The sequence below is a fragment of the Embiotoca jacksoni genome, unplaced genomic scaffold, assembly GCF_022577435.1.
Source record: "Embiotoca jacksoni isolate LCO1_2020_lvr unplaced genomic scaffold, fEmbJac1.0.p SCAF_10, whole genome shotgun sequence".
NCBI lineage: Eukaryota > Metazoa > Chordata > Actinopteri > Embiotocidae > Embiotoca > Embiotoca jacksoni.
The window spans coordinates 2,681,771-2,707,121 of NW_027185230.1; the positions used below are offsets into that span (position 1 = coordinate 2,681,771).

General features: G+C 42.4%; 1 protein-coding gene across 2 annotated transcripts; it reads left to right on the top strand.

Moving 5' to 3' along the window:
* The first annotated feature begins 12,527 nt into the window (after positions 1 to 12,527).
* On the top strand, positions 12,528 to 25,296 carry stom (stomatin). Of its 2 annotated transcripts, none has more exons than XM_069161771.1 (7): positions 12,528 to 12,670; positions 13,404 to 13,513; positions 13,716 to 13,788; positions 18,463 to 18,545; positions 19,480 to 19,683; positions 21,408 to 21,542; positions 22,519 to 25,296. In XM_069161771.1, the coding sequence occupies exons 1-7, from the start codon at positions 12,604 to 12,606 to the stop codon at positions 22,705 to 22,707; spliced, it is 861 nt and encodes a 286-aa protein (XP_069017872.1). In that variant the 5' UTR covers positions 12,528 to 12,603; the 3' UTR covers positions 22,708 to 25,296. The 2 variants fall into 2 exon arrangements, with proteins under 2 accessions (XP_069017872.1, XP_069017880.1); XM_069161779.1 differs by having other exon boundaries at positions 12,528 to 12,664.
* The last annotated feature ends 55 nt before the right edge of the window (positions 25,297 to 25,351 follow it).

Genomic DNA, 25,351 nt, shown 5'->3' on the forward strand with positions numbered 1-25,351 from the left:
ACCATTAGCTCAGATCAGCGGCCTGTGCTCTAATCACTGAAAACGGGGCCATTGCAAAGATTTTAGTGTGAGACTGGTATGGAGCTACATTGGTCAACAATGCAAAGCATATTACTTGGACAAATTGTGAGATGCCTACATTATTCTTGGCCTTTTCTTTTCTATCAGCCTGCATTTTCATTTCATGACTATTCTACAAAGTCCTTTGTCTTGGGTTTAGGCAACAAAACCGCATGGTAAGGTTTTTGGAAAAGAGCACAGTTTGGGTTCAAATAAAAACATTACGTACACTTGCTTTGTTGATTTCTGCTTTTTCACGGACTCGAACAGTGTTCTTCTGGGTTGAAATCTTGTGTTTAATCCATCCAACCAACCCTGTACCTACACTCTGTCTTCGCTATTATGAACCCTTCTTCCTGGACAACCCAGTCTCGAACGTAGGATCTCACACCTATGTAGCTACTCCACGTTTGGATGTGCGACTGAGCTGTGTGAGTGTGTGTGTGAATGTGTCCTTCCAACCTGCCTGTAAAACAACCGCCATGTTTGGATTTTGAAGCTTTTATTTGTAAAGGTGAACTTCATCAAAGACGCTTAAAAATCCTCTGCAGACGTGACCTCAGAGTTCTCCGTGGGAGTTACGTTAGTCGAGGTGTGTGAACGCTGACCATGACACCAGCTCACCAAGTATCTCCCCGATAAACATGCCTATCAAATGTGATCATGTGTTCATCCTCTCCTAATCCTTTCATCCACTTGTTACCGTGAGGCGTGTCACTTCATTTTTGTGGTGACAGAAATGCTTTGTTTATGGAACATTCTTTGAATTTAATGGTCATATTTGATCAAGAAAATTATCCTTAAAATCTTTTGATAAATTTATTTGAAGTGAGATTATCAATACATTAAAATACATGATGGATATGAATAAAGACTGACGTGTCGAGGGTCTCACCTGCTGCCTTAAAATGATAAGATTCTTTGACCCCGTTCGTGTCCTGACTCTACATCAGCTTGTTTGAACATGTTTAAAATGCCCTGAGTTCAGTTCTTTATCTTTATGAAGGCTTCCTGAGGATTTCTTTAAATCATTTTGTATTCCTTAGTTTAGTTACACGTCTGCTTTTAAAGCACCAACTTTATGAGCAAATTTCAGGATTTTCTTATTAACGGTTTAATGAAATTAAATGAAAATAGTCCAAAAATATGCCCATGATGAAGTCTTGAAGTGCTTCATTTTGTTTGACCAACACTATAAAGAAAGAGAACCTCACATTTCAATGGATAGAATAATATAAAAGTTGAATATAAGACAAAAATGATCATTTGTCTGGATTAGTTACTTAAGATAATATTGATTATCTTATATAAGAGGGAAACACATTGTGCTAGTGCTGGTGTGTTTGCTGACAGTGTTTCAAACAAATCCTTCTTCCACTATGACCACAATGGCTGCATCCAATTTGCACATAAATGCTGAGTAAATTACAGTCAATGTGAATAAAACAAGACAACACATGAATACCTTCAATTCACCATTTAGAAACTTCTGTTAACAGTCTAATTGCTTCAATAGTAACTTAGAAGAATCAGTAATAAAGTTTGTACAGTTTGTGTCCATTCCATTTTATCTAAAAGTGTATTCAACTATTACCCAGTAGCGTTTATCATTCTGAACTGTGAGCTAAATGATTCTTTAATTCACAGATAACAGAATAAATCCTCGCTTTCGTCGTGCAGGTACGTGTACACACTTGACCTGCTGGCCACCTGGCCTCTGCATCTACAACGAACACATGGTGTCAGTCCTCAGAGAGTACACTTCATTACAAACATAGATTGGATTATGTCTTCCAAAACAGACTGACCGTGTCCAATCACTCTAGTGCGCCTTTGAATCCAGAATATTCACCTTATGTCTGGACTGGTGGGTTGGGAAGGTTGACGCGCACACGCACTCGGAGAGCGGCCCTCCTGGGGACGAGTACACGGAGCTGGCGGGGGAACAGAGGGGCATAAAAAGAAGCAAGAGGAGGGGGGGGAGGATGGAGGGGGGCGAGAAAGAAAGAGAAATGTCTTTTAAATGACATCCCCATTGTGAGCCGGAGCAGGACGATGGCACTTTGCAAAACTGCTAACAATGAGCACAGGAGAAATCCCTTATCCTACAGGGGCCCGGCAGCATGCTCGCCATTACCATAGTCATTTAAATACAGTAATCTCATTTTCTGCCTCAGCCGAGGGGGCATGCTAAATTTCCCAGTGTGAAGGGAGGAGGGAGGGGAGTGCACGTCGTTCAGGGGCGGCAGGATTAGTGACTTTTCCCAATTTGTGTGTCTGAGTTTGTGAGGTTGAAGTAGCAGCAGCACACTGCAAAAAACATCTATATTACCCAGTAGAAATTGTCTACTATTGAGTCATAAAAGTTGACATCTGATATGATACAACTCTGGCTACTTTTTTTTTTTTTTTAGCTCCAATAAAATGTGAGATCATCGAAAAGATGTCAGACAGAACAAAAAACACGAGAATTTACATCAGAATCATAAACCTCTCATCTTTATTTCTCCAAACTTTTATGGAGGAGAAAATAAAGGCCAACAGTGAAATTATCACCACATCCATCTGTTTTAAACATCCACTGCAGTTACCACAAAGTTGGCCTACCACACTTGCTGTAGTCATGCACAGCTGTCTCATGCAATAAGGGCTTATTGAGAGCATTTCAGATGTCCTTGTTTGAAATGATCTCCAAATAAAAGTGTTTTAGGTTATTTTGTCAGACACATCAGAGTATTTGCCCCACTGGGCTTTTTTTTCCACGTTCACGGCTCTCAGCAGAAAGCTTGGTGAGAACTAGTCATCACAACTGTGATGACAGACAAACCTCTGACAATGATGCCCAAGTTGTAACGAACTAGAATCATCCTTTAAAACGTGTTGATTTGGTTTCAAGAATTTTAAAAAATCAAGAAGAGCTGAAACTGATGATTATTGTCATTATGGATTAATATGTCAGATTTTGTTATTTTCCATACAGTGTAAGAAGACAGGGGAAATGCTCTTTACAGTTTCTTACAGCCCAAAGTGATGCCTTTTTGTCTAACCAACTGTCCAAAACTGCCAAATTACCAATTTACAATGTTATAAAAGAGAAAAGCAGCAAACCATTGCTTTTAAAACCACTCCAACAATTCATTAATATTGTACTTCCATAGCATAGAGGTATAGTGCTGGGTGATATCAACCAAATATCTCAATTATAACGTTATTGACTATTTTTAGAGCAAGATTATTTATAATAATCATCAATAATGTGGATATAATGATTAAATCGGTAAAACAAAAAAAACAAAAAAATCAACTAGAATAATCTGGTAATTGGAGAAAATGACATTACTTTCCTGTCATGCAGCCTTTGAAACCAGAAGAAGACAACAATCATGCCATATCAAGATATTACAATATCCAAAATCCAAGACGACACCTAGACTCGCCCAGCCCTAGTCACATATCTTGACTTTTAGTCCATTTTGTCAGAAAACTCTGGATCCCACGATTCCCATAATACAACCAATTGCATTTTTTTTTTTTTTCGGTAGAAAATGTCTGTAAAGACCCTCAGGTTGTAATTCAGGCTTTGTGTTATACTGAATGTTTCAAGTCTTCAGTCCTGGCTCACCCTAAAGACACCATCCTGGGATAGTGATTATTTCTCAGACTATACAGATTAAAGAGGAGATATCTCACAACTGTTTTTAGACGCTGAGGGAAAATCAAGTAAACCTTTTTTGTGTTCTACGTTGACGATGCTGTCTTGTTTGAAGAGACTGGAACATATATTGGCAGAACTTTTAAGACTTGATGGACAAACATGACTCAATGAGGGTGAACATTTTTTGCAGTGCAGGTGCAATAGTATGCTTTTCAAGAGGGGAGGTGGAGTATGTGTGTGTGTGTGTGTGTGTGTGTGTGTGTGTGTGTGTGTGTGTGTGTGTGTGTGTGTGTGTGAGTGTGTCTGTGGGTGGGGGTGGGGGTGGCGACGCTAGGGGTTGCTGCAGCAGCTTTGGGAATATCATATCAGATCGAACAACAAAAGAGGAGAGAGGGAGAAAAAGCTGTTTCCACACAAGCTGTTTTCATTCTTCTCCGCTTCCGGTCCAGTGGAACAGTTGATGAAGTTTAAATGAAGCAGAATTAGGAGATCAAGCAGACACGGGAACCGGTGTTGATGGTATCCGCGAGGCCCCCGTCCCTCCCTCCCCCTGCACCCAGGAGAATCGAACCGCGGACAGCTGACCTGGATGAAATTGAGAGAAAGAGAACCATGGAGGAAAGAGAACGAAAAAAGAGGCGAAGGGGAGGAGGAGGAGGAGGAGGGGGGAGAGCTGAGAGAGATAAGGGGATGAAGTATCTCCTAAATGTGATAATCTCCAATCACCTCTAACATCAATTCTGTCAAGGCCCGGGTTAATGAGCTCACAGCCGATCAAGCGTTATGCGCCGCCACCCCCACCGCCCCCTGATTCTCCCTTTCTCTCCCTCGCAGTTGCTCTCATCATCATTGTTGTTCTTTTGATTTAATCCCTCTTACTTCAGCTGATTTGAGCAAGAGGAGAAAGAGGGGATGGAGGGAAGGGAAAAGCCTATTACCCAAGCTCCTCTGCTCTCAACTATCTAAATGCTAACGATGTGAGGGGGCGAGTGCGCGGAGAGGGAGGGTAGGGAAATGATGATGGGAGGAAGACACCGAGGGGAAATGGAAAAGAGAGCGCGAACGTGTTGGCAGGAGAGGACAAGATGCAGCAGAGGGGGGCTAATCTGCTGCAGCTCGGGGTCTCCGAGAGCAGTTTGGTTATTTTGAAAGCAGGTTAGCTGAGGAGAAGGCCCGGCGTCCTGTGTGCTGACCTTCCATCCCTGGGGGTCAAAGCAGCAGATCTTGGCTCTTTACTTTTCACTTGAGCAGTTTTGACACACCAACAACAGCATCTCTTGCCTTGCCTGTGCTCATTTTTTTTTTTTTTTTACCTGTTTTCACTTTGCTATTGATTAAAACACGAGGGGGAGCGCGTCTGCCTGCTGCACAGAATTACAGCTTCTAGATGGGATTCGCTTTGGCTGGTGTAGTTGGTTGGAAAAGACTGGGGTAAAAGCTGTGGGTCACCTTGAACTGAGAGTAATGTCTGTTTCGATCTGGTTCTCTGCGGCTCACCGAGGGACCGCAGGCGTTTTCAGATTATATCGTTATGAGTTTTCGCTCTTCGCTCTGCCTCCTGAACAATTGTTTTCTTAGTTAGGCTTCTTGATACAGTACCCAGAGGCCCTAAAAACAACTGAGTAAATATTTGGCAATTGCTCGAAGTGATGATTATGAGCCAAGGTTTGGCACAACCACAGGACGCAGTGTCTGTGCACAGACCTACTGAGCTTTAATTGGACTACAAATTCACCAAAGGGAGCGCACGCAATCGAGTGTTTCCCTTGTTTAATTTCACTTTTTGTGAACTTTGCAATTACGCGGCGGTAGGTAGCGATGGCACCTGCGTGTCGCAAATTAATTGCCTTACAAGTTCACACGGCTGCTCTGCTAATTTACATGGCGACATGAGGCAGAGAAACACGGCGCAATGTGCCACTCTTTCAACTGTAGCAATCATTCTGAATTTGTTTTCACCGCCTGGCGCTGAGCATTTCAATTCATCTCGAATGCACAAGAACAATGGGAGGAATTTGCTTGAAAACACACACACACACACACACACACACACACACACACACACACACACACACACACACACACACACACACGCACACACACGTTGGGCTCGTTCACATCTGCCTGAGAAGCACAGTCACTTATTCTGTGCATAACAACTCTACCCCTCAGATTCTCCTCTTTCAAAAAATTCCATTTGATTTCATATTGGCCAATGAAACAGTGGAGGGTGGGAGGCAAGTGAACAATCAATCTTTGTAATGTGATCCATGGATTGAGCGCGGTGAGTAAATGTTTGCACAGGCATCCATCCAAGCCTGCAGTCAAACGAATTCTGCAGAAAAGGAATCTATCCAGGGCAGGCCTCTCTCTTTATCTCTCTCCTGCCCGACAGCAGCAGGGTATCAAGCACATTATATTCCAGCGCTCTGTGCATTTTTCATATAGGCTCGCCTTTTATGTTTTATGTACGCCAGCTCATGGGAGAACAGCTGTGTGGGCGCCGCATCCTCTGTAAGTTTAGAGGGAGAGAGAGAACTCATTTCAGTGGGAGAAGTGGAGCAGAATGCCAAACGCAGCGAGCGCGGTACCTACGAACAAACAGGAGCTGCAGACCAAGGCCTGCCTCAGCTATTACATTACCATAATACACGGAAACAACACCTCGCATGCTGTTACTGCAGTAATTTGAAAACAGATTGACAGGATTTACAAGTTCTCAGCTTATCTTTGCCGTGACCTCTGTGACCTCCATCTCCACCGTCAACTTTTGGACTACGATCATACGCTGGAGTCTTATTCGCAGTTGTTGCAGACTTTTTCGGGATAATCTGGTGTTACATATAATAATGGAAATTGATTTTTTTTTTTTTTTTCATGTTGCATTTGATTCTGTGGAAATGTACCCACACCAGAGAAGACAAGAAAAAAATATATAGTGTGATTTTATAATTGACCCTACTTGCTCTTTCATGCAGAGTTGTTAAATCCCTCCAGGCTCAGAGAGTAAGTAACACTCTACTTCTATGGAGGAGCTCAGTGGAGGAAGCACGGCGAACCCAACAACAAGACTTCGGGAGATTAGGCTGCATTGTAAATTAGTTTATGCGCTGTCTGTACAAATGTGAACATTTTTGTTTGCTGCCAATCAACCGCCAGTAAACAAAACGCAACAACAACAAAAAGAAATATTAAAACTAAAAGTGTCTTTTTGGGTTAAGCATTCAAATGTACAGGTGTTTAGAATTCTTGTTAATGCACTTAAAATGAATGACGTAAAATATCAAAGAAGTTTAAAGATTATAAATGTATTTAAACATCTACAAACGCAGAGTAGGCAGGTAGAAAAAAAACATCAATATAGAAAATATTTTAAATGACAAAGACCAATGACAGCTGTGCAAAAATGCTATTTATATAGTATATAAAATGAATGCATACCGTACCATGTGCACATCTTAGTATACAACCCGTTACATAAACTAGTACATCATGAGACAAAAATCCGTACGTTAATTCAACCGGAAGAGGAAGTGAAATAATTCACAGTGACTCCAACCGCACACTAAAGTCATTTGTAGGGTATTTTACCGAGACTGAGCTTCAGACTGGTCAAACCTCTCTCACCTCTCATAGACTGAGCTCCTCTGCTGGAGACAGAAGGAGAAATCTTCTTTTGTTTAGAGGGACACACTGCCACCCAGTGTTACAGGATCCAAGGCAGGAAGAGTTGAAGTCCACTGAAGTTTGTCCACTGAACAGTTACTACCATCCTGGTAGTCCATAAAAACTGAATGAGAGATGCTCAGAGTTATCCACCTCGGTCATCTGTACATTTATAGTGTGCTATCTCTATTGAAGATTACTCTGCTGAGAGAGGGGTTTTTTCTCCATGGATATATAGAAACTCCATGAGTTTACATCACACAAGTTGTGACCGGTCTTAGTTGCTCTCAGTCTGCCATAAGTCAGCCTTTGTCTGCTTTTGGGTAAAGAGACTCCTCACATTCTTTAAATCTGAGGAATCAGGAGTCGAACTTTGTCCCTGATAAGAGGAAGAAAAATGTATGGCTCAGCAGCTGACGAAGCATCGAATGACTTAGATGCATTACTGGTAGGAGCATGCCATTTGTTTTTATGGAACAACTTAAATTCTCTGTGAATAAATGAGCATCCATTACATTAAAGGCGATGGCCATCGAGCTCACACAATTTTGAATTAAGCTTATCACCGTCAAGATACATTTCTTCGTATTCAACAGTAGAGTGCTGTCCGATGAATGCTAAATGGACAGAGCATGTGCACCAGAGACTGCCAGTGGCCAATTCAGCAAACTTCTGGGGATAAGGTAACAGGAATAAAGATAATTGTGCAGCTCCTCTTAACTTTCCAAATGTTATTGGAATGAATGGATGATTGTGAAACAAGTCATTTTACGGATGTTGTGACACTCAAAACATTGTATCCACCATTTTACAGCCGCAACAGTAGCGTCGTAGTAGTAGGCTATGGTAGAGCCTATAACGTAAGCACACTTGGACAGTCCGTTGGTGGTTCCTCTCATTGGTAAAAGGGGAAACAAATGTTTTGCACTGCAGCTTCATCAGTAGTGTTCTTCTTTTCATCATTTTTAACCTGAAAAATGTGTCACCATTAACAATGAGAAACAAGCTCTCTCTCTTTTTAGAGAGAAAACAGGGGTCCCACAGGGATCCGTCTGTGGCCCACTTCTCTTCAGATCATGACGGGGATCATTTTAATAATTTTATTTCATAGAGGAATCAGTTACATAGTACATTTTGTAGTGTATTGGTCTGCCTGCTGGGCATTGTATACGAGCTTAGGTTTTGAAAAGAGATTTTGGAAAGAGGTAAAGCGCATTTCCTTTCATTATGTTCTCAAAATTGCATTTACTGCAGTCACAGCTACACTGTTGCTGTTTTTTTTTTTTCTATAAACGAATGAACTCATCTCATTCACAGTGATTGATCCATTGTTCTCTTATTTATGTGCATTCATAAAATCTCTGCAAGACTCAGGTGGTGTTGACAAAATGTAGGGAAATACTACTTTCACTGCTGCATTCAAACATTGAAATTGAGAACTGATGTCCCAGTGGGGATATAAACAGCTAGAGAGAAGGTGATATAATTGATACTGAAATTATTATTCATGGAGAAATGTTGAATTCACGCATTGACTGTTGTCTAGTCATGTTATCAATCCACAAACTTTGTCACATTAACTGCAGAAATTATGCATCTGACATAATTTGTTTATCAGTATTATTTCATAGGCTACAAGAACTAGATAAATGTCTGCTGAAGAGATAACATAGAGCAATTTTCTTGTTCTGCATATAAAACAAAGCGGGCCTTGCCATCCGACTATCACATTCACACCAGTACATTTTACTCTGCTCAGTGTGGTTGTCTGCTGATTCAGTCAGTGAAACCACCTCAATGACCCCTAGTGGTCACTTATCCAATCACTTAGCAAACATCTATGGTTTGCTTCCACATTTTTACAGAGAATAGAAGTCCCACTGACATCAAATTTCACATACACACTCATATTATTTATGGCAGTTGCACTTGTTGTCTGTTTTGGGATTATCACCGTTGATATTGTTTTATATGCTTAATTGATGCTCATGGAGAAAATCTGCAAATTCTCTGGTGGAGCTGAATCAGTTTACAACATGTAGTCAAGTACTGATTTTGTTACTTTGTACTGTGATACAGTCAACTGGCCTGTGTTTGCCCTATCTGAAAATTTTTCAAAGATTTGTGCAGGCAGCACAGTTTGGCTCTTAATTGATTCTTTTGTTCACCTCAGTCCCCATCAGCATGAAGCTGAGCCTCTATTATAGGCTGAGAAGAGGAGGGATGGAGGAATGGGCAGATAGAGCATGAAGAGCAATAGTTAGGGATGAGGAAAGATAACGAGAAGGACAAAGTACCCTGTAGGATTAGCAAAAAGGGTGGATAATAGGAAGCAAAGTGTGACCGCAGATACAGTATAGTGAGAGTGAAAATGGGGGAAGGACTGGAAATGAGCGAATCATATGCTGTAACTTATCCTCCCAGTTCACCAGAGACCAAAGGCGCTTTGGTTTTGGATGCAGGAGGGGCCAAACTTCAGGTAGCCGCAGGGAGATGGGAGGCTATTTTTTACACACTTGAGAGGCTCCTCGCTCTACCTAACTGGCCACATTGGCTACCGAGTCTTCTACATTGGTCCCAGCTTGATGCTTTGTCAATGTGCTGTGACTAATCCACGAGGGGTCCCACATTTTCTGTCACCCTAATTAAAAGAGGATTAGATGGGATGGAGCTCCAGACCACTCCAACGCGCATAGCCACCGTCCTTTCCCTTTCCCAGCATAATCACAGTTACTGGAATTGCCTGGATTTTCTGTGCATGCCACCACCTGAACTCAACAAACAGCTCCGCCACTGAAAGGGTTGGTGCTAAGACTAAGGGGGCTGATGAATATGGACTGGTCCAAAAAAAGGCAGTGTAGCAGCTCCCCAACTGGTGGCTACATATGCTCAATACGCTCTAAATCTGCTCCAATGTTGTGTTTCATATCTGATTATAAAATTTAATCCTGGTGGCTTTATTGCCATTTGTGCATCTTCTGTAGGGATATGTAAAGTGATTTAAATTACAGTGGCTGCTTATTTTCTTTCAAAATATTCAAATCAATTAAAGCAACAAAAAAAAAGAGACAACCTGGGTGCACCTTTCTCTTTACCCTCAACTTTACTGTATGTACACATTATCCTCCATGTCACTCATGAATAAATCTGTGATTCAGTTGCATGTAAAATTAAGAAAAAATAGAAAGTGAACCAAAGTACCAATTTAATGATTAACTGAATAAAGAGTTTCAGAAATAGTGTTCAGAAATAGTGTGCCCTGAAACTTGACTCGAAGCCATTTTCACCCATATATGTTTACTGTGAGAAAATAAAAGAGCAAATGTTTTTAAAAGATTTCTAAATTACACAAATAAATATAAACTCTTGGTTGGCGACAGAAATGATCCGATTCATAAGGATAAATATTAAATAAATAATAATGGAATTTTAGGTTTCATGAGAGCGACACAGATCTCTGAAATTGTTCTGCCACTGCGTCTAATGAATGATCAATGCTGTCAAATACAGGCAATGAAAATGTGTCTTATCGTAGATTATTAATGGAAGCTGCTCTCAGCCGTTAACCACTCCTGCACTGTGGCCTATGAATAGCCAGCTGATGTCAGTTAAATTAAAGTGCAGACTATTTTAGCTGCTGGTTGCTACATTGGGAAGACTTATTTTCTCCCGCTGCACCAAAATCCACCTCTGACCTCCAACCAGACCATCATGGGTGGTGCAGGCTAAAATTTACAGACTGATTTGCAGCTTGAATTGTCAGTCACAGTTTACTTCCGGACATAACCATCCAGATGGCAGCACAAACCAAGTATGTGAGAGTATCTCAGCTTGTTCAGAGACACATCATCAATACATGATCATTCCAAATATTAGTAAACAATATGCACTGCTGCCTTACAAAGGTGCAATACGTGAGTTATAAGTCCCCTCGTGTAACACCATTTTTTCTGCAGTCAGTCCGGCTCAGAGTTTTGGCAGATTGGTCAAACTTTGCCTATTCTTACTCTGCCATTTAGTTAGTAGTTGGCTTTTTGTGCAACTGATAAATGGAAAGTTAGACTTTATGGACCCAGAAGTGTTTTGACTGAAAAAAATGGTAACTGGTTGAGCCTATTTTTTAAATTAGTGTTTGCTTATCCCTATTTTTTTAGCAAAAGTAACTAAAAATATTAACTTTTGTTTTGCTGTTTACTGCTCTATTTATTGTAACAAGAGGTTTGAATGCTTCCTCTCATGTTGGACTGAGGGCAGACTGGATGCTACAGTGCACTATCACCTCTTGAGGTATAGGATGGTAATACAAGACGAGGAGGGGCTAGCTGGTTAGCATTATAACTTCAGTAGACATCAATGCAACACAATATGTTTCTGACATGAAGTCAAAATGGGGTTTTTTCTTCATATTTTGTTGTAATTTTAGCTCATTCTTAAATCTTTTAAGAATCTTACATATAACCTTTAATGTAACAACCCAACTCAAGGGTTGAAAAATAACTCACTATCTAAAAAGTTTATTTTGCAGAGCTGAAAGGGAAATTAAGCATGTGCAAATAACACAAAACCAGCGCATGGGGGACGCAAAGGATAGAGACTGGTTGACTGTCATCTCCTTATATATATAATCCAGGAGAGCCATCTCCATGATGGCCCGACTACGCCCGCCAGACCATTGCAGGGACAGGCTCATAAGGTCCACCGAGAGGGTTTCTCATTGCCCTCAAGGTGTGATGTTTTTGGAAAGGTTAATGCTAGATTGGATCAGCTGGAGGGAAGCAAAATCTAAATTCAATGCCGGTGTGATTGGTTGTGAAGTGTATGCTGCTATGATTTCACTGTCAAACCTCACCTTAATCCTAAACCTAATCCTCCCTCAAAAGTGTCCAATCCCAGGAAGAACACGCCTCCTGGTGTTCCTATCTAAAACCAGCCTTGAAGTGATGTTTACAATCCAGTCCTTTTTATTTATTTATTTATTATATAAAATAATCACGTCATGCTGGTTTTGACTGCTTTCTGAAGAAACAAACGTTGAACTGTCCCGTCCTCTGTCAACACACACACACACACACACACACACACACCTCTCACATGTGCTTGTCACGATAAGCCCCGCCCACCCGCAGATGGCATGGAAACCGCCCGCTGCGTGACGTCACCGACAGATCCGCGTCCACGGTCAACACGTCGTTCATCCTTCCTCGTCTGATTTGTCCGGGAACATGCAGGCCGACCGCGAAGACGTTGCGATGAAAGAAACCAGGAGACGGGAACGTGTTTCAGGTGAAGGTTTGCACACTTTAATACGTGTTTTTATTGATATGTTATTTCGGGTCGGTTTGGCTCGGAGGTCATCGTGTAATCATTGAACAGTCGACGCAGACAAAGTGACCCCCTAACTGCCAGGTCGATGAGAGTTGTGTCTTTAACCGGTGTAAAACAACAACAACAACAACAACAACCTAATAAAATATGAAACGAAGCGTTAGTAGTGCCTTTGCGCTAACGTCAACGAGCTCCTCTCAGAAAAGCTAACGATGGCGCCTGGAGGCGGAAATGTAACGTTTAATGTTTACCAAATGTTCGTGACGTCACAGCTGAGAGTCAGCGGCTTTGTTTATCAATAAACATGTTCCGTATGTGCGTATTCAGCACTCTACGTAAAAGTGAGCGTGAAGGAGCTAAAACATAAAAAAAAAAAAAAACATGCACAGCAATCTTGCGCAATAAATTAATCTCTGTACATGTGAGCACTACAATCATCGACCCTGTGGGGGCGGAAAACTACTTTTATAGGCTTTCACAACAAAGCCGTCGGATTTACCGTTAAGGGCGGGGGGGGGGGGGGGGGCTTTAATGCATGATGGGATTAAACATGGAGGTTTGCAGCAGGAAAACATTATGCGGCTGAAAGAACTTGTTTTGAACGGATGTGTGCAAAGTGTGCTTAAATTCAATGGATGTTTTGAACCGTTCAGATTTATTTCAGTGCACGTGTCTTGTCTTGTCTTCTTCTCTCCAGTTCTGGAGAATCCAGACTCTGACATCGGCTTGTGCGGCTGGGTGCTGGTTGGGTTCTCCCTCCTCCTCATGCTGGTCACTCTGCCCATCTCCATCTGGTTGTGCATTAAGGTCAGCTGCTGGTCAAGTCCAGGGTTCACTTACACTTCACAGCAAAGCTGACTGCCGTAGTATCATAACTAACGGAGAGAAAAAAAAGTCCTACCCTGTGTAGTCAGTATTTTGGATATTACATTTGCATCTGTAACATTTTATATAAAAGAAAGAAAAGACTCAGACAGGAGTGTTTTTGTTTTTTTGTCTCTGTACACAGATTGTGAAGGAGTATGAGCGTGCCATTATCTTTCGCTTGGGGCGCATTGTGCGAGGAGGAGCCAAAGGACCAGGTCAGAAATCATGTGCTGTTTCTTTTTTATACACCAGTATGTTTTTGTTTTTTTTCTCCGTCTACATCTTTAGTACTTTCATTGAAATGGACCTCTAATATTAGTATTAAGTGCTCCTCAACTGATACCATAAATGCTCCACTGTGTTGCCCTGGATCATCGATTAGATGCCTTGATAGTTGTTTATGAATTCCAGTTGTTATATTTGGCAGCGTGGTCCTAAAAAAAAACAACCTAAGGAACGATTTGGTTACAGTATGACATCGAACTAGCCTGCACTCACTAACATCAAAAGACTTCCCGAAACAAAAAAATATCTTTGAGACTAGTTGTTTTACAAGTTCCTGTTAAGGTTTTGTCGTTTTCTTCAAAGGTAAACTTCACTGTGACATCACAATGTTCTTCCAAAACATGTTTTTGGCCATTAGTTAACGCCATAACTCAGGAACAGCAGGGGAGATTGTGATCATATTTCACATTTAGTCGGTTACTAAATTGATGACACAAACCTTGAATCTGTAATGATTATATTGATCCTCTGTGCTGTCAGGTTGAAGATTTATGTGAAGCGTCCCCGTTTTAGAATTTGTAGCTACTTAGCAGCCACATCCATATTTAAAGAAACGTCTGCAGTAATGGCTTCAACTTTGTTTTCTATCAGATTCCGATTTATTGGCCAAATTCACTCAAAGTCTTCACTACATATATTACATGAGTCTGAAAAGACGTGGATGTAAACTGTAACTTGAGTTTTTGGCAAAAGCATACAACTGCAAGGCGGTAATTCTTGTTTCATGGACTTATCTGGATTTGCTGAACCAGTGACTCAGGCAGCAGAAACCACTATGAAGAGGGCTGACATACTTTCAGTCTGACCTGCAAGGTGCATGATGAGAACAAACATGTCTTTTGGGGAGAGACAATTTGTTTGTTAGTTATTAGTTAGCCTTTAAATACAAACAGATGATCTCTGCTACAAGGAGTGGACCATATTGTAGATACATGCTGCACAACATCAGGAGAATACGTCCTCTTCTCACTCAGAAGGCGGTGCAGGTTCTGGTCCAGGTTCTGGTCCAGGTTCTGGTCCAGGTTCTGGTCCAGGTTCTGGTCCAGGTTCTGGTCCAGGTTCTGGTCCTCTCACATCTAGACTACTGTAACTCCCTCCTGGCAGGTCTACCTGTTAGCGCCATCCGACCTCTGCAGCTCATCCAGAATGTCGCAGCTCGACTGGTCTTTAACCTCCTAAATTCACTCACACTCCTCCGCTCCTCCTCCTCTTCCTCCTCCTCTTCCTCCTTTTCCTCCGCTCCCTTCACTGGTTACCAGTAGCTGCCCGCATCCGTTTCAAAACATTGGTACTTGCGTACCGTGCTGCGAACAGATCAGGTCCAGTCTACATCCAGGACATAGTCCAACCTTACATCCCAGCCCGTTCACTCCACTCTGCTTCTACCAATCAGCTTGTTGCTCCTCACTGTGAGCTAAACACTCTACAAAATCACGACTGTTTTCTGTCCTGGATCCTAAATGGTGAATGAGCTCCCCGACGACATCAGGACAGCGGAAACTCTGTACATCTTCCCCTGCAAACTAAAAACACACCTCTTCAGACTTCACCTTGAATAGTAGAACTTTAGTAGAACTTAAAATGGAACTTACTTTTAGCACTTTGTAGTTTGGCTTTCTTGAAGAAAATTGTATTTTCTTGATTCTTGTTCTGGGTTTTGCACCCTCATGGTTGAAATGCACTTATTGTAATTCGTTTTGGATAAAAGCGTCAGCTAAATGAAATGTAATGTAATGTAATGTAATATTGGACCATATTGGACCATATCGTCATGGCAAACGATGTCATTGTATAACAGTAAGTGGAAAATTAGGCCTTTGCATGAGAATTTGTTTAGTTTCACACTGAAAAAATAAAATGTGTGGTGCGCTGTCTTCCATTTTTACTAAGTGGATCATTAGATGACTTTTCGTTGAGCTGCTTCTTCAAAGGATCTGGAGGAGACTCGGCACTGGTCTTTGTCCAGTCTGGACTCTGGTTCTGGGGTGAGGTGCTTCTGCTGCAAACAGCAGGTATGGGTCACATGACCCGCACTTCATCTTGTCCTTCATCTATGATGCAGTCAATTCACTTATACTTGATGACTTCGTGTCCCAGCGGGCTTAATGACATTGGTTGCTATGACAACTCGGAGGCTCAAGGAGCAGAGCTGAAATACAGTATACAGAGCACTCTTTACGTATTTGAACAGCGAGAAGTGGTTTTCTGTTTTTGTCTGCACTCCAGCAGAGTTTGAAATGAAACTCTTTGACTACTCGGCTTTAAATGGCGGGTGTTTACATCCACTTCAAACAAACAGTTCAGGAATCATAAACCCTTTCAATCACAGCCCTCTTCTTTAATGGCACCACAGTCATTGGACAGGCATATATAAACATTCAGCCATCATATTTGATATTTGGTGTCAAATTCAGAAAGTTTGAGAGATGTTTTACCTTCGGTCTGTCCTTCAGCAGGAAGCGACGGGATGAGTTGGGTTGAGGTCATGTCACAATCTACGACAGTCGAAGACCTTCCACCAAATTTGAATACACACACCTTCGTCAGACTTGGAGAGCTAAGCCTGTACTAATGAAGTTCGGAGGCTTGTTTCTCATGAAGAAAATTTTAACTTTCCCGCAATGTATACTGGATTTTTAGGCTGATGGTGATATCAGTATTCATTGTATCCGCTTACAATCTTAGTCTTAAATTATATCATTGTTAATATTAAATTATATACCAAATCATATCAGTCTGCGTCTGCAAGAACCCCCTAAATGTTACATAATACATACAGAGGGTTTATACCATGTGGTATTTCAAGTGCTAGCATGCTAACATTTGTGACTTATCACTCAACAAAGAGTAAAGATGAAGGAATTTAATTGTATTTGGTCATAAACCACAGGTGGGTCATGATGATGGCAGCAGATGAAACATTTGGAGATTACAGAAATGATTACAGCTGGTTCTTGGGTGATATAATCTTAAATTTGATAGAAAATCCTCTGAATATTGAGACATTTCACTTCAAATCACCGATGGAAGCTTCACGGTGGAGATCACAACATCATTAGGATGTGTGATCTGGTCACCAAAAATGTTTTTACCCAATTTGGCGACAATCCATGCAGGAGATGAGTAGTAAGTTGTAAAGGATTTCTCATACGGGGGCCGTGAATGTCTGTTATTTTGTAGAAATCCATAGTTGTAGTTACCAAGTCCACGAAATGGATCAAAGTCGTGACACCGCTGTCCTTAAGTTCACGGCACTAATGTGGAGAGGAATGGAGGAAACCATGGGAGGAATCACAGAATGGTGGAGGAGGAAGGGAGGTGTTTGTGTGAGGTCTTATTTAGCTTTCCCACCCATCCTCTTCCCTGCTGGTGGACATAATAACAAAAGGCAAATCAGTGGAGGAAATTTAAAAACGAAAAAATCGTTAACAACAAGAGGATGTCCCGGTGCAAAGTTCAACCACGTGACATATATGTGCACGAACGTACAGAAGCTCGCTGCAGCGCTGTTGGTGTTTGTCTGTTTAAGGTCTGGATGCCTAATTCATCCAATTCTCAGTGATGTGACTTCTGTTTTGAAAGGCAGTGTGTTTGTTAGTAAAAAAAAAAAAAAAAAAAAAATACAGACTCCCCCGAGGGGTAATTTGCATACATCTCATAACTCGCCTTCTCTTTATCTTTGATTTCTGGTTTTACATGATCTAAGAACCAGGCAGTGTCCTCTCAAAATCCTGAAATGTGACTCCTCGGAGAGCCATGAGATCCTGTTTATGACAGCCCGGGTTAATTATAGCTCTCCGCCTGCAAACCTCACATTTGTCAGGAGCTGGAAGAGCCAGTGCACAAAGTTGAATTCAGCACTTGGCTTCCCATTGTGCCCCTCACCCTCATAACCTGGCTCCCTCTCCACCTACACTTCTGCTATGCTATGCAGGCTTTCGGCATATCTCCACGTACGTCGTCTTATGGAACAGGCTCACCGGGAGAGTTTACCAGCTTGTTTACTATTCTGCTGCCATGAACTGCGAGGTTTTCTTGACGAATGAGGCTACGAGTGGAATTCTCCCAATTTCACAATCTGGTGTAGAGAAACTCTACGAGAGCAACTGAGGCCTTTTTTTTTTTTTTTTCTTGTCTGACAAGGACTACAATTGTTGAGAATGCTGGAAATGTCATGGGGGAGACCGCTGTTGTCTTTATTTCACCTGCTGAACAGATGGTTGTGATCTCACCATTTAAATGCACAATATCCTGACAGGAAATGCAGCCAACTCCTCTCTCGCTGGTTCGGTATTAATGTTTGCTAAATGCTTGCACACCTAGCACATGTCTGTTTCTGTTTCCGTCGGCCACATGCCTCGCATTGTTTGATGCACTAATTCAATCACAGGCACTTGAAACGGACTAATGAAAGCTGCAAATATCCACAGCTTTGCCTCTCTGTCAGCACAGCTGCAGTCTTATGAAGAGAGCTCGACTTGGCCTCGTGCCAGAATTTCATTCATCCTGGTGTTTTCAAACATTTGTGAAGAAGCCTCCTCATTATTGTGTTTACCCTAGCTTTAGTCTTTGTTGAAACTATTTGCGTTCTTGTGATTCCACAGGCTTGTTCTTCATCTTGCCGTGCACCGACAGCTTCATTAATGTGGACATGCGCACCATCACCTTCGACATCCCGCCGCAAGAGGTACGACATGCACACTTCCAATTATATCGAACAGATGCTTTGTCTCTTTCACAGAAATTCGAATGATGTCCAAATAACTGTGCACATTTGTCATTTAGCCCGTCAGTGATGCGCTCTTTGTCGAGTGTGATAGCACAAACTGTTTGAACTCTTCCGTGACACCATTTTCTCTTTCAAGTATCAGTAAGCAAAGACGGTATTTTAACTAACTTCCTGTCCGCTTTTGCTCTCGGTCCTCCCTCCTTCCCTCCTCACGCCACCGCACGAACGTGCGGCGGTCTTTGCCGCTGAGCATCAGACGCAGCGGGCGCGCGTACGCCAGTCGGCCATAACATTAAAACCTCTGACAGGCGAAGCGCTGGGCCGCGGCTGTACGTGCTTTAAAAGACACGTTTGCGTGCGCGTGATGGCCGTCTCACGTCTCCTGTGTCTGTTTAAGGACGCCGGTTGCGCTCCGAAATTAACGCAAAGCATCCGCAAGACGCGATATACACGTCGCCGGCCAGGAGAGCTCGCTGTCGTCTGGTGCGCTTGATTGACAGGCCTCGCATTACATCTGCGACGGCACCGCTGCCGTTTTTACTGCTCTGATCGCCAAGTCAGCAGAATAGTGTCCACGGGCAATATCGCCCTGTTTAATGTTCACATCTGGCAAATCCAGGTTTTCTATCCTTGTGTCTCTGGTGCGCCCTCTGGTTGAGTCCTCCAGTAATACGCAGCGTAAATAGGCGAGTATGATACGTAGCTGATTGATGTGTATACGCAGCAGCTATGGAGAGCAGTGGCTCATCGAGCTCGACCGAGCTGGCTAAAGATATCCGGCTTGCTACACCCTACACCGGTGATGGCTGTCAGATTGTTGAGCTATTTACAACACACAAAAAAAACAACACATAATATGAATAATTTGAACCTGTTAATTCTTGTCTCTCAGGTTCTGACCAAAGACTCGGTGACCGTGAGTGTGGACGGCGTGGTGTACTACCGCGTCCAGAATGCCACTCTGGCTGTGGCTAACATCACCAACGCGGATGCGGCTACCCGACTGTTGGCCCAGACCACCCTGAGGAACGTCCTGGGTACCAAGAACCTGGCGGAGATCCTGTCTGACCGAGAAGAAATCGCACACAGCATGCAGGTAGAGCACATCAGCCGTTATACGCTCCGACAAAACATGGTGGTAATAACTATGTGCCTCGGGTAAGTGGTAGGTTGGCATTTTGAATTGTTAATTTTCTGGAAAAAAAAAAGTCGTTCCTCTAATGTCGTATAAGGCCTTTGCTCTTGTAATAGTTGTGACGGTTTGACACGTGACTGTCTGTATCACCCCTGTCGCTCGTGGTATTCCTGCGGTAAACGCTTCAGGCGTTCCCTCCGCTCCATGAAGCCCCGTAAACCTCTTTTAGCTCACTTTACAACCCTCACGTACGAGACTCCACTAACACAGACACGCTGGTGCAGAAAACCCGGTGGAGAGTCGCAGTGTCATCTTGCATCGGGTCACTTTTGCCAGCTGCATAATGCAACTTTCACCTGAACTGCGTGTCGGTGTTAAACTGCGGTTAAAGGCGCTTCGGCTGTAAACTAAGAAAAGCTCGGGTAATCCTGCGTTTCCACGTAGAGCCCAGCTTTTAGGTCGCCTTCGAGTTTAATTATTTATTTATTTATTCATTAAACTTTTACTTCCAGTTTATGCTGAGCTGCTGTAAACGATTAAATATTTAGTTGTAATGCAGAGCCAGTCAGAAGGTCTGTCAGTGATCAGGAGCTGATTCATTCATGGGGAATTTTCCCCTTTGGGGTTTTTTTTTTTTAAAGGAAATTCGTATCACACGTGAACCACCGAGAGTCCTCTAAAAAGTACGTTGGCGTTAGTGTTGAGCAGTTTTATGTTTTATATCACAAAGGCTGAAAGCAAGTGTCTCTAAACGAGCTGTGCCGTGTCCTGAAGGGTTTAATAATGGTTGTGGTCGTCACCTGACTTGACTCCAGATTCAGTTAACAGCCCATCAACATCAGTTTGAATCCACATAAACCGCTCAGGCGTCATCTCTGTAGTTCAGAAGTCAGAACGCTGCAGATGTGTAACTTCGTTTTTCAGTTGTTTAAATGCGAGAACCTTTAAGAGCCTTCGGTCAGCCACTGTTCAACAGTTCTTGACAACATGCACACATCGCACAGCGACGTTCATAGACACGTTCAGCATGCACACAGCCTCGTTTGTTTCATTTTAGTTGTCGGTGCCAACTTGCTTGAAGACAACAAGAACAAAGCTCCTTTCTGCAACATCAGCACTATTAAGCACAGAGACCAATCTGTTTAACGGCTGCGAGGCTGCTAACATGTAAAAGATCTGTTCACACCCTGCATGGAGTACTTGGTGTATAAAAGTCAAATGTGATTTGTAACTACATGATGATTGTAGGTATAAAACCACAGCAGCACTGTAAAGCTGTTCTGGTTGCAGTTCTGCCACAGTGTGTTGTACTCTACATGGACCTGCCATCAACTCTATTTATATGGTTTTGGATCTTTCCATCTGTATTCTAATTTGATCTGTTTCCAAGTGAGGGAAACACACAGCCTCGTTCAGCTCCATCTGCTGGACGGTTTGGAAAACTGCAAGATAGTGTGCTTTCAAAGAAGAGGGAGTTTTGAGTTGAGGAACTTTTTGGAGTTGCCTTCATTTAAAAGTTGAATCTTTGTGAGGAAATCTGACCTCACACAGTTTGCTTTTGTCACAATATTGTTGTGTGCATTTTGTGTTAAATGCAGATCAGCCAATAGAAGCTTCAGGAATCTCAATCGCAGTCTTTGCAGGTCGGGTATTACAAACAGTGTATTGTCTCCGTGTCCCCTCAGTCCACTCTGGACGATGCTACAGATGACTGGGGGATCAAGGTGGAGCGGGTGGAGATCAAAGACGTGAAGCTGCCCCTTCAGCTCCAGAGAGCCATGGCAGCGGAGGCGGAGGCCAGCCGCGAGGCCAGAGCCAAGGTAAGGTGGTGCTGCTTCCCCCGACGGGTGAGATCGTTGAGGATCAGGATCAGAGCCAATCAGAGTCAGAGTAGGCAGAGGCATCCACCACGTGGATGTGGAAAAAATCAGATGGTGGAATAGGTGATGTGTTTATCACTTTTGTGCACGTCGGCTGACCTGAAATCTTCTATCGGAGTACAAAACAGTGTGCATGTCACTGCTGCTGTTTTCTCCTCTTCTGCACAAAGACAATAGATAAATGAATTCATACATGTGATGCAACTTTACTTCCAGATGTTTACAAATCATCTGTGTATGTTAGTGTTGATACTTGAAAGGTTGGGTGGCACGGTGGTGCAGTGGTTAGCACTGTCACCTCCCAGCAAAAAAAGGTTCTGGGTTCGAATCCGGTCCTGGGCCTTTCTGTGCGGAGTTTGCATGTTCTCCCTGTGCTTGCGTGGGTTCTCTCCGGGTTCTCCGGCTTCCTCCCATCATCCAAAAACATGCACCTCAGGTCAGGTTACCTGGCACCGCGCTAGTGGCAGCCTGCTGCAGCAGCTCCCCCCTGAGAGCCCCCCTGCTGTAGTGAAGAAATTTCCCCTCGGGGATTAATAAAGTGTATAAAATCAAAAAATTCAGATGTCCCTCACTCTCACTACCTCCCAGTGTCTTGTTTGCATTCCAGTGTCTCTCTTCTGTTTGTGGATTACGAGGTTTTTATCAATTTGAACTTCATGAATTTAGAAAAAAACTCTGCATTGCAGGGTTTATGTAACATGCAAGCTAACACATTAGTCTAATCATCTGAAACAATATTAAATCTGAGAATGTGTGAAAATGAGCCGGTTGAAGATTACAAACGGGATTTAAAACTCACAAATCGGTCAAAAAGAAGTTTTGCGAACTTCAGATCTAACTCGTGGTATCCTTCCACGGAGCTGTTCGATCAGGGTCCTCTGGTCCCGCTCACTCTCCTCTCGGCTTCCTCCTCCAGGTGATCGCAGCGGAGGGCGAGATGAACGCGTCGCGGGCGCTGAAGGAGGCCTCCCTGGTGATCGCCGAGTCTCCGTCAGCCCTGCAGCTGCGCTACCTTCAGACCCTCAACACCATCGCCGCTGAGAAGAACTCCACCATCATTTTCCCGCTGCCGATGGAGATGATGCGGGGCTTCATGAAGCAGTGAACAGGAGGTTTAACAAACACATCGTTCACACACTCACACAACATGCATCCCCCGACACCCATACAGGTTTTTCGGCTCTTTGAAGCAGCAGCGGTGCCTCGATGGCGGAAGGTTCTGCTTGTGGCTCACCAAAGGATTCATGGAGACCAACTGCTGCTGCTTGAACGCTTGTTATCGCCTCGCTGGCATTTTCCAACATGCACTTCATAGGTTTGGCGTGTACTGTTTTTCCCACCTTCGTAATCTAAGAAAGAAAATGAAACACCATTTTTTATTATTTTTTTTAGCCCGCTGGTCTTCGGTTACTTCATTTGAAATCTGTGTTTTATTGCAAACATTCTTTTAAATGTATTCCTGTGCGCTTGGTGTTCTTTTAATTGAGCATCAGTAAAAACATTTGCTGTGCTATGCTGGGATGTGTTTCTGCCAGAGAGCTCTGCTCAGCCTGGTGTCGGCTCGTTGTGCCGAGTCGGCTGAACAGCCGCTAAGGAGGGTCAGCTCGAGCCGGCAGGGCCAGACAACCTGCAAAAACTACAGCAGTCAGCTTGGTGTGTTTGCCAATGACAGACTGCTGACTGAATTTATTTAGTGTTGTGCATGAGAATGGACCTAAAACAACCACAGTGCAGCAGGTGGTTCAAGTTTTAACTCGCAGGTTTTATTTCCGTTTGTATTTTATGCTGCAAATGTAGAAATGAGCCAAGGCAAGTACCAAAAACCTCAAACCTTCTCATCCATTTTATAAACACTTTACAGTAAAGTGCCTGCTCGATTTGTGGCCTACACACACACACACACACACACACACACACACACACACACACACACACACACGGAGGAGACACACACACACACACACACACACATACATACGCACACATACATACACACACACACACACACGGAGGAGACACACACACACACACACACACACACATACGCACACATACATACACACACACACACACACACACACACACACACATGCAATGTTGTCCTTTATATAATATCTCCTGTGGCACCACTGCCAGCATCTTACTGCTGCAATCATTTTATACCTGTGGTGTTTTCATTATATCCATATTTGGACTGTAATGGCTATTAAGCCATGGTGGTATATTTACATTTTACATTTTAGTAATCAATGTTTGAAAGCTAACATCTGAAACGGGTTTTGTAGATTGGCCTAATGGCTCATTTTACCATCAGTAGTAAACTCAACACTGTGACCGTGAAGGTTCACACACGTACCAGGACGTAGAGTATATGATAACAGTGCTGACACGCTGGTGGGAAGTCGCTCATTTGGGTTTTTTTTACAACGTTGAAAGGTGTAAATACAGTTTGAACGTCTGTTGAAATGATTGATTGCATTTTGTTTATCACATACTAACCAACGCGAGAGGTCAACAGCAGTATATGAATAACCAGTGAGACACAAATAATAGTACAGAAACACACAGATGTTCCTCTCTGTTAACACACTGACCCAGTTTCTCCTTTTGCCAACAATTAGGTAACCTTCTAAAACGTGTATGAGAGGTGACGCTCTTTGTTTATTTTTTTCTCAGTCACCGGGGTGGATACAAGTTGTTTATGTTTACTACATGCTTTCCATTTCTACTCAGTATATTTAATATTTAGATGGGTAGACAAAATATTAGAAACATAATTAAAAAGTGAACATGAGCAGCAACACTGTTCTGCATGGCTGTCAGCTGTTCCTTTTATTTTGTCCACCCTCTCCATCTCTGGCTTCACTGTCTGTGTAGGAGAAGCACAGACTGAAAACCTGTCAGCCAAAAGCCTTAACTTACTATTATTTTTACTGTCTCGTATCATATTCTATGCACATGAAAATGAAAAAAAGCACTATTTACCTTTTTTTTTTTTTTTTTTTTAAACACAAACCAAATACTTGAGTGTCTTGAACCTGACATGAACTGTATTCTGTATTTGTTCTGTTTTTTTTCCTCCTTTTTTTAACCTATGAAGAATAGTGTTGGTAAATTTACATTTTAGTGATCAGTGTTTGAAAGCAGTATATATAGAAATATATATAAATACATATATATATATATACTCATTAGTAGTGTGAAGTTTAGTCTCGACTTGCTGTGGCCACACAGGTTTCAGGGTTCATGTACGTTTTGTTCTGGAGTACACAGGCTGTTACATTATACTGCAGTAACTGCTGTTTTTTTTGTTGTTCAGAAAAAGTATTATTTTGTTGAGTAAATTCAGATTCTCTGCACTCAGTGTAAACGTGTACTGTGAGTCTAATTCAGAAAGTGGATCCACAAACACCGCGACCACATGGTAATGACTCGCCTAGTGTTGTTGTGTCTCGTCCACTTTCCTATAGTTCATGTTCAGAGAAGTTTTTGTTAACGTTTCAGTGTTGGAAGAAAAAGCCTGGTCATCAAAATGATCTGTTACTGCCTGTTAAAAAAAACAAAAACTTGTAAGTTTCATGCTTGTGTTTGTTTTTGCAACTCACTATATGTTTTTGTACATTTTGCTAATGATTTGATATTTTAACTTGACATAATACATATATACGAAGGCAAATAAAGATGTTATCCAAAACTATGGATTTCATTTCTTCCAGGTCCAGATGGGGAGTAAATGTTTGTAAAATCAA

Coding starts and splice junctions, on each gene's coding strand:
- stom (XM_069161771.1), top strand. CDS start 12,604: ATGCAGGCCGACCGCGAAGACGTTGCGATGAAAGAAACCAGGAGACGG. Junction 13,514..13,715: donor CCATCTGGTTGTGCATTAAG/GTCAGCTGCTGG, acceptor CTCTGTACACAG/ATTGTGAAGGAGTATGAGCG. Junction 13,789..18,462: donor AGGAGGAGCCAAAGGACCAG/GTCAGAAATCAT, acceptor GTGATTCCACAG/GCTTGTTCTTCATCTTGCCG.